This window comes from Balaenoptera ricei, chromosome 2 (genome assembly GCF_028023285.1).
Source record: "Balaenoptera ricei isolate mBalRic1 chromosome 2, mBalRic1.hap2, whole genome shotgun sequence".
Classification (NCBI taxonomy): Eukaryota; Metazoa; Chordata; class Mammalia; order Artiodactyla; family Balaenopteridae; genus Balaenoptera; species Balaenoptera ricei.
In genome coordinates, this window is record NC_082640.1 from 10,460,705 (window position 1) to 10,474,703 (window position 13,999).

Here is a 13,999-nt window from a genome sequence, read left to right on the forward strand (position 1 = left end):
CCCCTAATGCTGGCCGAACTATATTTCATATTTGCATGCAAAGGGCCATGGTTATTTTAGAATCTTGGAGACAGCATAATGTAGAACCGACGAACCTGAGCTTTCAAGCCTAATTCTAAGACCTCTCAGTGGAGTAATGTTGAGAAAGCAGCTCAACATTCCCGAGTCTCCATGTGTCATCGGTAAAAGCAGTTCCTCCTCAGAGTGTTGTTTTTAATTTATTTATTTTATTTATTTATTTTTGGCTGTGTTGGGTCTTCGTTGCTGCATGCAGGCTTTCTCTAGTTGCGATGAGCAGGGGCTACTCTTCGTTGCGGTGCGTGGGCTTCTTTCTCACCGCGTTGGCTTCTCTTGTTGCGGAGCACGGGCTCTAGGCTCGCAGGCTCAGTAGTTGTGACTTGCAGGCTCTAGAGCGCAGACTCAGTAGTTGTGGTGCACGGGCTTAGCTGCTCCACGGCATCTGGGATCCTCCCGGACCAGGGCTCGAACCCGTGTCCTCTGCACTGGCAGGTGGATTCTTAACCACTGCGCCACCAGGGAAGCCCGTTGTTTTTAGAAGTAAATGAAAGTACTTAGTATAGTGACTAGCACATTGCAATTTCTAAATAAAGTTATCTATTGTCATTGTTATTATTATTATATGTGTACACATCTAGCTGAATGCAAACCCCAAACACCTTTGATAGCTTTGAGGTTGAGTTACTGAAACACCTTTGACTATAGAGTTCTGCTCTTCTCCCTGGCCAACTAGACACTGTTCTGTTGAAAGTCAGGAGACATGGCATAGTATTGAGAACCTGGTTGCATATTTTATAAGGGTGGAAACATGAAGTTAGATGCGTAGATGCTGTTGGCAGATACAGAAAGAGATGACTATCTTTTTTTATGTGAATTCACTTTATTAAGAATATTTTTAATATGTATCATCTTTTAGAGTTAATATGAGAAAAAGGAGAGCCGCATCAATCTGTTTGGTGTTAAATGCTCCAAAGTTGGAGCTTTAATACAATTATATTGTTTCTAAAATTCAAAGGCTTTCTTTTTTAAAAATTTTTATTGGAGTATAGTTGATTTACAGTAGACAATTGTTAAAGTCAAAACTGAAGACTTTTTTTCTGGACAAGATAAAGTAACACAGACTGGATTACCTTCTCACCTAAAACAACTAAAAAAACATACGAAGTCTATGGAACAGTTGTTTTTCTTCTTTCCAATATTTTAATTGTGGTAAAAGAGACATAACATAAAATTTAGCATCTTAACCTTTTTAAGTGTACAATTCAGTGGTATTAAATACATTCATAATGTTGTGCAACTATCACCACCATCAATCTCCATAACTCTTTTCATCTTGTAAAAGTGAAATTCTATACCCATTAAATACTAACTCCCCATGCCCCCCATCCCAGCTCTTGACAACCAACATTCTACTTTCTGTCTCTATGATTTTGACTACTCTCAGTACCTCATATAAGTGGAATCATGTAGTATTTGTTTAGGTGCAACAGTTTTTGCATCAAGCAACAATTTTTGCATCAATATAGGGCACTGATCCCTGAGAGAGAGGAAACAAATGAGGTGAGCCCTATGATTACCCCAGCTTTCTGTCTAGAGGGTTTATGTTGCAGTGCAGGGAGAGGAACCCAGGTGAAGCCTGGAGAGAACAGATGTAACCAATAGGAAACAAACAGCAAGATAGTGTCAAGCCCAACCATATCGCTAATCACATTAAATATAAATTGTTTGATCACCCCAATTAAAAGGCAGAGATTAAGGTTGGATTTTAAAAAGCAAGGCCCAATTATATGCTGGCTACAAAAAAGCCACTTTAAATATAAACTCAAAAATAAGTTGAATCTAAAAGCATAAAAAAGATACACCATTTAACTACTAATCATAAGTAAGTTGGAGTCTTCCTATTAATATCAGGCAAAGTAGATTTCAGAACAAAGAATATTACCAGACATAAAAGAGTTATTTAGTAATAATAAAGGGGACTATTCATCAAGAAGATATAACAATTCTAGATGTTATGCATCCAATAACAGACCTTAAAGTACATAAAGCAAAAACTGATAGAAATGAAAGAAAAAATAGACAAATTGATTAATTATAGTCAGATATTTCAAAACCACTTTCTCAGTAACCGAGAGAACCAGGAGAGAGAAAACTCGTAAGTATACAGAAGATCTGACCAATATCATCAACCAAGTTGACCTAATTGCCACTTATGGAATACTCCACCCACCAACAGCAGAATACACATTATTTTGAAGTGCAAATGAAACATAAAACAAGATAGAGCATATTCTGGGCCATAAAACATGTCTCAATAAATTTAAATGAATTAAATCATACAAAGTATGCTTTCTGAGCAATACAAAATTAAATTAGTAGTTCATAACAAAAAGATATCTGGAAAATCCCAATATATTTAGAAATTAAATGTAATACTTATAAATAACCCCTATAAATGCCTATATTAGAAAAGAAGAAATTTTCTTAAATCAATGACTTAAGTTTTCATCTTAGAAATCAGAAGGTAAAATAAACCCTGGAAGAAACAGAAGAAAACAATAAAGACAAAAGAAAAAAATATTAACAAAATAAAAAGTAAAAATTCAATAGACAAAATCAATGAAACTGTAAGTTGGTTCTTTGAGAATATCAATAAAATTGATAAATCCCTAGAAAATCTATCAAGAATAAAATGAGAGATGAGAATGAGAATAAAATGAGAGAGAGATATAGAAAATGATCTATATCAGGAATAAGAGAGCTGATATAACCTCAAGATCTACAGACGTTCAAAGGATAATAAGGGATTACTATCAAATTTATGTCAATAAATTTGACAGCATAGATTAAATAGAAAATTTTCCTAAAAGATACAACCTACTCTAAAGCTAATTCAAACATAAAATATCTTGAATAGCCTTATATTTATTAAAGAAATTGAACCTGGAGTTAAAAGCCTTCTCACAAAAAAACCCTTCAAATCCAGATGACTTCCCGGGTGAATTCTATTAAGTAATTTAGGAAGAAATAATATTCACTCTATTTTCCTTGAAAATTGAAGAGGAAGCATTATTTCTCAATTCATTCTATGAGGCCAGTATTACTCTGATCCCAAAATCAGAAAAAAAAAATTATAAGAAAACTACAGTCCAATGTCCCTCATGAACATAGATGCAAAAATTCTTAACAAAATTCTTAGCAAATTGAATCTGGCAATACATAAAAAGTATGTCAAGATTGTCCCAGGAGTTTGGGATTGACATGTACAAACTGCTGTATTTAAAATAGATAACCAACAAGGACCTACTGTATAGCACAGGGAACTCTGCTCAATATACTATAACAACCTAAATGGGAAAAGAACTAGAAAAAAGAATAGATACATGTATATGTATACCTGAATCACTTTGCTGTACACCTGAAACTAACACAACATTGTTAATCAACTATACTCCAATATAAAAAAAACTATATTTCAATAAAAATTTTTAAAAAAGATTTTCCCAGGAATAAAAGTCGGTAAAACGTTCAGAAATCAATCCATGTAACTCACCATATTTACAGATATAAAGAAAAAACAAAGCAAAAACAAATGATCATTTCAATAGATGCAGAAAATTCATCTATGTACATCAAGAACTCATCATATTTTACTGTCTAAATATATGCTCTTCATTGTGTGTCAGTTATACCTCAACAAACTACAAAAAACGAAGTGCAGAGAACAATTTTGAACTCCAATAAAGAAAAAGACGGAACTACATTTTTTTTCTACTTAAAAGCAAATGCAAGGATTATATGGTTGGTTGGAAAAAGGCACACAACTTTTTAATCAATTAGGCAGAACTCACTAAACCTGTAGAATCTCAAAGAATCATCCAATGTTGCCCACTCCTGACACAGCAGGTAATTCTGAACTCTCTGAAGGTGACGGTACTCTTTTGGTGAGTAGCTAGGACACCACCGTATTTTCTGGTGAGTGCTTCAAAACTTTTCTTTATGGAAACCTAGCTTCTTTATAAAAATAAAACCAACTCACACACAACAAAAATGGAAGGAAATTGCCTCAGCTTACCTGTTTTTGTTAGAGGCTGGCTGACTAGCTGCCGAATTACACTGTTTTCTGATGACCTCAGAAGTAGCACAATATCAGTTGGAAGAGTGTCTCTATTTTTAGCTAAGAACCCACTTGCATTATAGATGACCTGTTGATAAAGTACGTTATCATCACTGTCACAATCAACGTCATCTCCCTCATCCTCATCAGCAGCAGCAGCATTATCATTATCAACAGATATTTACTGAGAGCTTATTTAGCACTAAGTGACAGGTACACAGAGATTTACAAAGGTAGTCCCTTACAACTTGGTTGGAAAAGTGAACCTCTCCAGGTTTACATTATATCTTTTCAGAGAAAAATTTGTGTCACACTGATTTTATTTGGGTTGAAATAATCAAAGAGGTTTGATTCCTCCCATTTATTGTATCACGTTGGAAATTTTGTGGGTCTCCCTTCTCTATTTGGAGGGTTGGGGCCACCAAGGTATTATCATTTATATGATAACTGATTCACCTGCAGTGAAAAGGCTTTTATAGATTTAGTCTCAGTAGTAGTGTGGTCTAAATACACTGTGGGTATTTGTGTTTCTGGCACTTCTAAATAATTTTAAGATTTTTAAAGATCAATGTAACCCAAAGATTTTTGTAGGATGGTCCAATGTGGTGGTTGTTATGGACTGAATTGTGTCCCTCCAAAATTAATATGTTGAAAATCTAATCCCCAATGTGACTGTATTTTGGAAACAAGGTCGTTAAGGAGGTAATGAAGGTTAAATGAAGTTTACTGTAAGAGTGAGGCTCTAATCCCACAGGACTAGTGTCCTTATAAGAAGAGGAAGATACACCAGAGATCTCTTTCTCTCCCTCATACGTACACAGAGAAAAGGCCATATGAAGGCACTGGGAGAAGGCAGCTATCTGCAAGCCAGGAAATAGGCCTCACAAGATACCAGATCTGCTGGTACCTTGATCTTGGCCTTCTAGCCTCCAGAACTGTGAGGAAATAAATTTCCATTGTTTAAGACACCCAGCCTGTGGTATTTTTGTTATGGCAGCCCAAGAAGACTAATACAGTTGTTAAAAATAACTGGATAGGGCTTCCCTGGTGGTGCAGTGGTTGAGAATCCGCCTGCCAATGCAGGGGACACGGGTTTGAGCCCTGGTCCGGGAAGATCCCACATGCCGCAGAGCAACTAAGCCTGTGCACCACAACTACTGAGCCCGCGTGCCACAACTACTGAAGCCCGCGCGCCTAGAGCCCGTGCTCCACAACAAGAGAAGCCACCGCAATGAGAAGCCCCCGCACCGCAACAAAGAGTAGCCCCCGCTCGCCACAACTAGAGAAAGGCTGCGCACAGCAACGAAGACCCAACACAGCCAAAAATAAATAAATTAATTAATTTTTTAAAAAACTGGATAAAATGATCATAGGAAATTCTTAACGAATATTTTAAAGTAGGCTTATTTGGAAAATCACATGCTGAAAATCATGAGAAAGGCTATAACTGTAATATTTAAGGGAGATTTTGTTTTCAATGACAAAAGCCTGGACTACTGACTGACACAGAAGTTCTACTAGACTAGAATGCTCGGGGTTCTGCGGTATTTTATTTTGTTTGTATATGTCTATGAATTCCTTCTTGATTTGAATATCTTCTTAGTCCTCCAGTACTTATAACATCATTGTGAGGGAAAGACCTGTTAATCTCTACAGAAGGGAAAGAAACTGTCTCCTGGGTTTCTTTCCATATGTAGGATGGCATATCTGAGGTTTGCTCTGGTGTGGGAAGTGTATCCACCAATGCATAAACACTGCTTCCTCTGACTGAATGACAGTCCATCAGTTAATTCTAATTAATCAGCTCAGTGATCTGGCCATACCTCCAGCCCGGTACCTTCTCTTGTTGGGAAAGAGGAGAGACAAAGGCTGCCATGGACAGAGAAGCAACTCAAGTCTGAAGAAGGCAGTTTATATAAAAGGTTCTCAGCTGTCATTAAAAGAAGAAAAAAATAGGTCCCCATTGTCAGCCAACCACATGCCAAGCCACATCTTAGGATCAGAAAGATGGACTCTTTATATCATTACAGCCATCTATAAATATTTTGGGCCATAATTTTCATGGCCTTATTATTCAATGAAGGACTAAAGAGAAACTCAGTTATAATGTTTCAGAGTTCTTACCTTTCCTGCATAATGGTGAATTCCGAAACTAAGTTCCATTCTTTTAGGCCTCCAGAAGTACTGTGATTTCAGATTACCTTCAAATTTTTCTGTAGAAAAAAATTTAACTCCAATATCAAGCATGTAGGAGGGCCTCAAAAAATACCGATTGACAGAATCATCTCTTTCACCACCAAATGGAAAATGTGCAGTGAATAAACAGAAAATTTTATATAGTTATTACATGCAGATTTGTAATATAATTATAAATGGTAAGGCAAAACTTGAGATCATGAATTTTACCATTCCAATATGATTTGGGTCAGCAGGTCTCAAACCTTAGCAAGCATCAGAATCACCTGGAGGGTTTGTTAAAATAGACTGCTGGGTCCCACTCCCAGAGTTTCTGACTCAATAGGTCTGGAGTGGGATCCAAAAATTAACATTTCTAGCAAGTTCCCAGGGGATGCTGATGTTCCTGGTCTGGGGACCCCATTTTAAGAACCACTGAAAACTACAGAGGAAGGAAACTAAGTACTTGAGATTGTCCAGAGAGCTTTGTGAAACACAGCTGGATGTGAAGCCATGAGCCTAGAAATTTGGTATTTTGGCTCTCTTTTTTATAAGAAGAGCTATAGGTTGTTATTGATTACATAGGAAACACAATAGGATCATACAGGCATTTCTACAACAGTTTTACCAGCACAAGTTCTCTGTTATTTCATGTCCTAGAAGGTACATTTTAACATCAAAATCAAGGGACTAGTATGAAATGATTTCCCCACCACGTTGGGGTTATTTTCTTTTCCATCTAGTATCGTCCAACTAGAGGAGAGAATAGGCAATCAGTGAGTCAGATAAACGACGAGAACATCACAGATGAATTTATTTCCTCCCTGTTAGGTATCTCATTTCCAATTCTGGAGCTGTCCTTTTGCCTTGTCCTCCAATTTCTAGTTTTGGGCTGGATAATTACTAAGGTCATTTCTAACACAAAATCCTATGATTGGGGCTCTCCCATAATATAAGGAGAAGTCCAATATTGAAACTTGTTTAATTCATCACTAAATATTTCACCCTATTATAAACATTCACTGGTCTAGGTATTAGATCCAAAGCCTCTTCCTCAAAGTTAGATATGCAGGCTTTGTCACAGCAATACTCTACTAGATACTAAAAATTTTTTTTTAAATCATTCATAATTACATGACCGTATTACATGAAAACTATGTCGACATACTGAATTTAAAACTCACCTACAAGAGTTTGGTCGGTGGCCTTGGGAAATCTACTTTCTTCATCGAGGAGGGACAGTAAACCCATTGGCTTCTGCAGAAACATATCTAGGAGAGGCCGGTTATCTTCGTATTCAACAACTCTAGCATCCACATCTTCATTTAGGTATTCATTCTGTAACGGGACATGGTATGTATAGAAACATTTAAAATTTTGTGAACAATATGTAACTTGGCAGCAATTACCTAAAATTCTACTTTACACATATTATAAAAAATTACTCCCTATGACCTTGCCCTTAAACTGAAGGTATCATTTTATTTCTCTCTCCCCAGAAGTGCTAGTTCATTAAAGTTAGCACTGATGATACTCAGGGTAGTAATAAAAAGTTTCTAGCTTCTATACTAGAATTACAGGCATCTCAAGTTTTCCAGATGCAGGAGACTATGTTGTTAATGAGCAGTAATAAAATCACGTTCCAGAATTGATAGAATATTAATTAGGTATATCTTAGGGTTACACTTCCCCCAGTTTAAGCCTTTTATCTAAATTCAGAAATGCTGGATCTCTCAAGAACATAGTTTTTCAGTCATGATGACATTTACATTGTTTGGGGTGAAGGGCTGTGGGTCACAGGAACAACCAATGGCTGGAGAACCAAGAACACGTAGGTTCCCATCTGGGCTCTGCCACTTGACTAGCCATATAGTCCTTTGGAATTTTCTTACTCTTTAAACTTCTGTTTTTTCCTCTACTAAACAGAAGTAACAATCTCCATCTAACAAAGTAATAATATCTGGTACATTAGTAATCATTTGTGGTGGAGTATAATATAAAATGCATAAGATAAAAACAATAATTACTGTAAGATGTTGGTACCAGCACAACACAGATACTGATGATCTATTTTACCAAAAGGACAAGAAGAATTGTGCTGCAGCTTTGCTTCTATGACTTTTGCCTTCATACTGGGTCCCCCTCACCCCCAGCGCTGCAATGTGTAAGAGAGAGGACATAGACGACCTCTGAACTCGGACTTGTAGTGATGTTTACATGGAGGGTTCCCCCCACTTTCTCAGGTGATAAAGCAACTATTAGTGGGGAAGAGTATCAAATAATTACTGACTGGGGAAGAATGTCCTGCACAATTCACAGACAAAAGTTACAGGCTACTTTCATTACCATTTTAATATATTCTTTAATTCATTAAATATTTTCATTGAACACCTTATAATAAGGCACTGTGATGGGTGATAAAAACATGTTTAAAACAAACTCTCTGTCTTCAGTGAATTTAAGATAAAATTTGAGCGATTAGCTTTGTAAATAAATACCCAAAATGCAAGGTAACACAGGATAGCTAAATGCTAGGTACAATGTACTACAGGAGTTCAGAGAAAGAGAATTTATTTCTGGGATCTTCATGGATGAATTTAGCCAATGGCAGGTGGGGCATTTAATAAGCCAAAGTTTTAATCTCTGCTTTTGGGGCCTTATAAAATTGAAATCACAGTCAAGAGTGTCACCAGGAAAAAAAGTAAATGTATATTTTTAAATAAAACAAAATCTAGTATGTAAAAATGAGGCAGAACCCACTGGTCTAAAAGTTAGATCACCTGAAAGACATTCAGTTTACCCAGTACAAAAAATGGAAACAATGTTTGAAGTTTCACAGCTTTTTCACTTGAAGGTAACCTTGGGAGATGAACACAGACCTAGAGTTACGTGACTGTCAGACACATTATGCTGACAGCATATTATAGCTTAAATGGCAACTGCAAAGTTCAAAAGAGGTTTTGTATATTTTCTATGGGAAGTGTTCAAGGTTATGGTCTAAATCAATGCATTTGTCACTTCTATTTGCCTGTGTCAAAATCCACTGCATGCTTTGGTGGCAGGTCATACAGAGCAGAGTAACTTGGAAAACAATGGGCTTAGACCTTTAAGATACTTGTTAGTATCTCCAGGCAAACCAATGGAGAAAAAATGCTGTTACTCAGGATTTACAGAGCACTCACTTTTAGTAAAGTTATCATGCCTAAAACAACATATTATGTATTTTTATGGCTGTAATGATTTCAAAATGTTCAGTTGTTTTTAAGTATATGTGGAGAAAGGTAGCTCATGTAACTACTGAGAAAGTCCTCTGCTATGTCCTGTACATTAAACAAATACATTTAAAGCAGGTGAGTAGAGCTGTTAACTACAGTAAAGCTGAGCTGTTTAACATATATAATCCCTACTCTGTTGAGATGCCCCCAATTCCCTTTGGAAAAAGAGATCATTTTAAGTATACATCAAGGAGAAAGGAAGTGAGAAGCCACGGGTGTTAGAAAACCTCATGCCTGAAACAAGATCTCCTTGCTCTGCACTGAACTTTGAGTGTGAGGCGTGGAAGGACATAGCAGTAAGAAAGCCTATGGCAGATGCATCCGCAGCTGTGGCCTCAACAACAAGCTTAAATACTTCGGGCCAGAGTGTCACCCCAGGAGGGATTCGAGATTACTACCTTGAGTCCTCAGACTCACACAGCAGCGTGGGAGCGTGGCCACCATACACTGACAGAGCTGCAAGCTTCCACACGCTCCTGAGGCAGGTGGAAACGCAAGCGTGGACTGCTCACCATGGGTCACCGACACGGTACAGGCTCCACGCGTATCACTCAGCTCTCACCCCCGCAGAGAGCCGCTTCCCCGTCTCCTGGTCTGATCCAGCAATACCCCTTCCTCCTCCGGTCACTCTCTATCCCTGCCCTGTCCCAGCCACCATGCTTTCAATTATTTCACAGTATTTCTAGCATTTTCACTTATCCTCCCTCTCTCTCATTAGAATGAAAACTCCATGAGGACAGGAACTTTTATTCCCCTCTGTACTCTCTTCCTCTGTATCTAGGGAGACTTGGGTGTGTTAAATGAATTACAAATGAATGAATGAAGCTCTGTGTGACTTTCCTGGGAAATTATCTTCTTTCTCCATCCCCCCCACCCCCGCCAGCTTTATTGAAATAGAATCGACATAGAACATTGTGTAAGTTTTAGGTGTACAATGTCTTGACTTGATACACTTATATACTGAAAAATGATGACCACCATAGAGTTAGCTAACAACGCCATCCCATCACATAATTACTTTTTTTTTTTTTTTGGTGAGAACATTTAAGATCTATTCTCTTAGGAACTTTCAAGTATACACAGTATATAGGCAGCCTAGCAGACTGCATGATCATGTAAAGGATCGACAGGTCTTACCTATCCCCCAAAACACCACGTTATCATTTTACTGTTGGAGAACATGTTTTTACTATCATCTGATAGTTTTGGCTAAGTCTGAAGTTTCAAAAAGAGCTTCCTGAAATCAAGGTTTCAATCAAGGAGTCTGGCTTATATGGTATTTTCTTTCATGCAAGATGGGTATATACAGTAACAGGGCACACTGAAGTCTTACACTGAACTTGCACCTGGGAAATGAAGTCATATCCTTCTCATGTAGGTAAGTCCATTACCTGACACTGCTCCACAGTTTTAGGTATTTTAGAATCTGGAAATATTTTAACAGTTGGTTTAGATGATCCTCAATATTTAGTCTCCTGTGTCTGCTGTTTCAAGTCATAAATCACTCTCTCTTATTTTTATAAGTTTAGTCCACTTTTTAATGATTCTCTCTGCTTCAAGTCATGGGAGAAGAACGAATGGGATTTATATCAGACGGTATTTGCAGTTCACCTAGGTTTGTGGCACTGTCTCTGTGTAGATCATTGCAGACAATGCTACATAGTGAAATTCCTTGAACACTTGTGGAGCACCCGCCATGTATATATTTAGGGGCAGGTGGGACTGGGGAAGGTAGAAATAAAGATGAAAAAGGAAGAGTTCCTGTCCTTTGGAGCACAGCAAGAATGCTCTCTGCCTTTCCATTCCAACCTTTAAGTTACATCCTAGGATTTCTTTGCTTTTGCTTTATTCTCTTCTTCAGTTGTTCCATCTCCTAGGTCTATATCCTTCCTGTTAGGTGGTCTCTGAGCTCTCCAGCTGTCACAGTCTCTGTCACCACTGCCACCTGCCTCAGTGTTACTCTTCTCTCCAGTCTCCTTCCTTCCAGACTTATGCTGATTCTCCTTGGCCTTTCATGTGAATACTGTCTATCTCTCTTTTTCCTCCCCTCCTTCCTCTCTCCCTTCTTCCTTCTTTCTTTCTTCAACTAGATGGAGCATGTTTTCTTCTGTACAAGAGAATACTTTGTTAGTTCCTTGTTTCTTCTGAACTTCGCTTATTTGTTTGTTCATGAGAATATCCTGGATGGGTATCAGAAGACCCAGATTCCGGTCCTGGCTTTGTTTAACCAGCCTGTAACATTGGGCAAGTCACAGGGAGCCATTTGTATCTATGAAATATAAATGATCTATTTAGGTTTCTTCTGGTTCTAACATTTCAAAATGCCAAAACTGCCTGACTGTGTTGTGAAACTTAATGAATAAATGAATAAATGTTCTGCTGACAGAACATTTACAAGGGGGAAGAAGCCACATACACATTTATTCCCTGACGCCTGTCTTTTAGTAAAAGAATTCCTACTCACCAACTGCTCATATGAGTGTACATATTCATGAAAATACTGCCCGCGTGGAAAGAAACCATTGAGAAGTTACTCACTGTTAAGAGAAAGGCTTCATAGGTTGAAAATCTAGGATTTAGGGTGTTATCAGTACTCAAGGTGAACTGAGTATGTTTATTATAGTGAAAAAAGAAATTTTGCCACTCTTTATCTTGAAATAATTTCAAACTACCAGAAAAGTGGCAAGAACAGTACAAAGAATTCCCATGTACCCTTTACCCAAATTCCCCGATTTCTAGCATTTTACTGCATTTGCTTTATCATTTGCTCTCTTTCAATATATACATATTATTTTTAGTAATAACATTTTACTGAAGTAGCTAAGTATTAAAAAAAAAAACTAAAAATGAAGAAAGCACAGTGGTAAATATGCATACTGTAAAAATCTAAACTCTTGATGTTAAGTAAAATTTATGATTGGAAATCTATTTTTTTCGGTATTTTCTATTCAAAGCTGATATCAATGGTCTCGTTCATTTTTATGTTAATAGCAAGCCAAAGAGAATGTTGATCATCATTAATTTGAAATGACATAGGTCATTAATTCAGAATTTGACAAGTAAACTAACGAGAAAGTATTTTGCATAATCCCTAATAAAATATACATGTTATATTTTACATATATTTAAGAACTTTGGAGAAAGGAGATTTCAATGATACTCTCTAGAAGAGCTTCCTTTTTCAGAAAAAGAGATATACATTTTGAGATGAAAAGTTTCACCTAGTCACTTTTTGTATGTGGTACCTAACCTTGAAAAGTCTTTAAAAGCCATAAAAGATTTTACAAATTTATATTCTATTGACAGGTATTGGTTTAGGATAAGGAGGAATTTCAGTTAGGAATTCAGACATGTAGTTTTCTATACACCAGGATCTCTTTCACCTTAAACTATTTCTGCTTTACTGTCATGTCTACGTCTTTACCAAAAAATTTTATTTCAGTTTGTCAATACTATGTTCTAACCTTACACGTAGAAAACTATAGTAACTGTGTACGGATTGATGCTCCTCACTGTATACTTCACTCAAAATTATTTTTAATCATAATTAAAAGATTTTTTTAAATATTATCAAATTGTCAAAGTAAGTACCACAAATCCCCACATCACATTCAGGGTGTTGGCCAACTTCATTGATAGAAAAGAAGCAGACTGAGTGCAGCGTGGGTGTTGAGTGAGGGACGGGGAGGACCCAGGAGCCCAGGAGGCTGCCTGCGGGAGCCAGAGAGGGAGGGTGGCCTGCTCACAGCCAGGAGATGCTGCAGGGATGTGCCACGTGTATCGACTCATTTGGGTACCAGCTTCCATACTCACTTAGTAGGTGAGAAGTTTAAGGAACATCTGTGTGTGATCTCAAACAGTAGCCTAAAACTTGGCCAAGCATTTATAAAGGAAGATTTATTGCATACCAAGGGTTTCTTAAATGTACAGCTGTCTTAATGCTTAAGGAAAATGCCTGTAAAATTGCCTTTATCCCTTGGAGAGCTCACATAAGACAAATGCCATCACCATCACACACATATGGCGCGTGCAATAGGAAAGAAAGCTGGATATAAGATAAAAATTCACATTTTGCAAGCAAAACAATTTGAAGACATTTATAAGGGGTTTGTTTCGTATTACCCACATATTTTTTTACCAGATGACTGATTCTTTTTACTTTATGATGATAAAAAACGTTGCAAGTATAGATACTATATAATTGAATGAATCTTTGTTCTTTGTAATTGCCACAAATTATGTGTTGGAGCCCACATTCAAATCCTCAAAAGCTTTAAACTTTAGTATGTGAACAGCTGGAGATAAAATTCATACACATCAGTTTCTGCGAGAAGCCAGAGCCATAATTGCAGTTATTGTTTCCATTACGTGCCGTAAATAGCTTCCTGTTTATAAAATGACTTCTGACTTTTAA

General features: G+C 37.2%; 1 protein-coding gene across 1 annotated transcript in view; it reads right to left on the bottom strand.

Moving 5' to 3' along the window:
* Nucleotides 1-13,999, bottom strand: part of MYO3A (myosin IIIA) — a 184,318-nt gene that overhangs the window by 51,512 nt on the left and 118,807 nt on the right. Inside the window, exons 20-22 of the mRNA XM_059909139.1 lie at nucleotides 7,495-7,648; nucleotides 6,260-6,348; nucleotides 4,094-4,223 (exon numbers count right to left, since the gene is read on the bottom strand). Of these exons, the coding sequence (XP_059765122.1) occupies nucleotides 4,094-4,223; nucleotides 6,260-6,348; nucleotides 7,495-7,648 (373 nt within the window). The remainder of the gene's footprint in view (nucleotides 1-4,093; nucleotides 4,224-6,259; nucleotides 6,349-7,494; nucleotides 7,649-13,999) is intronic.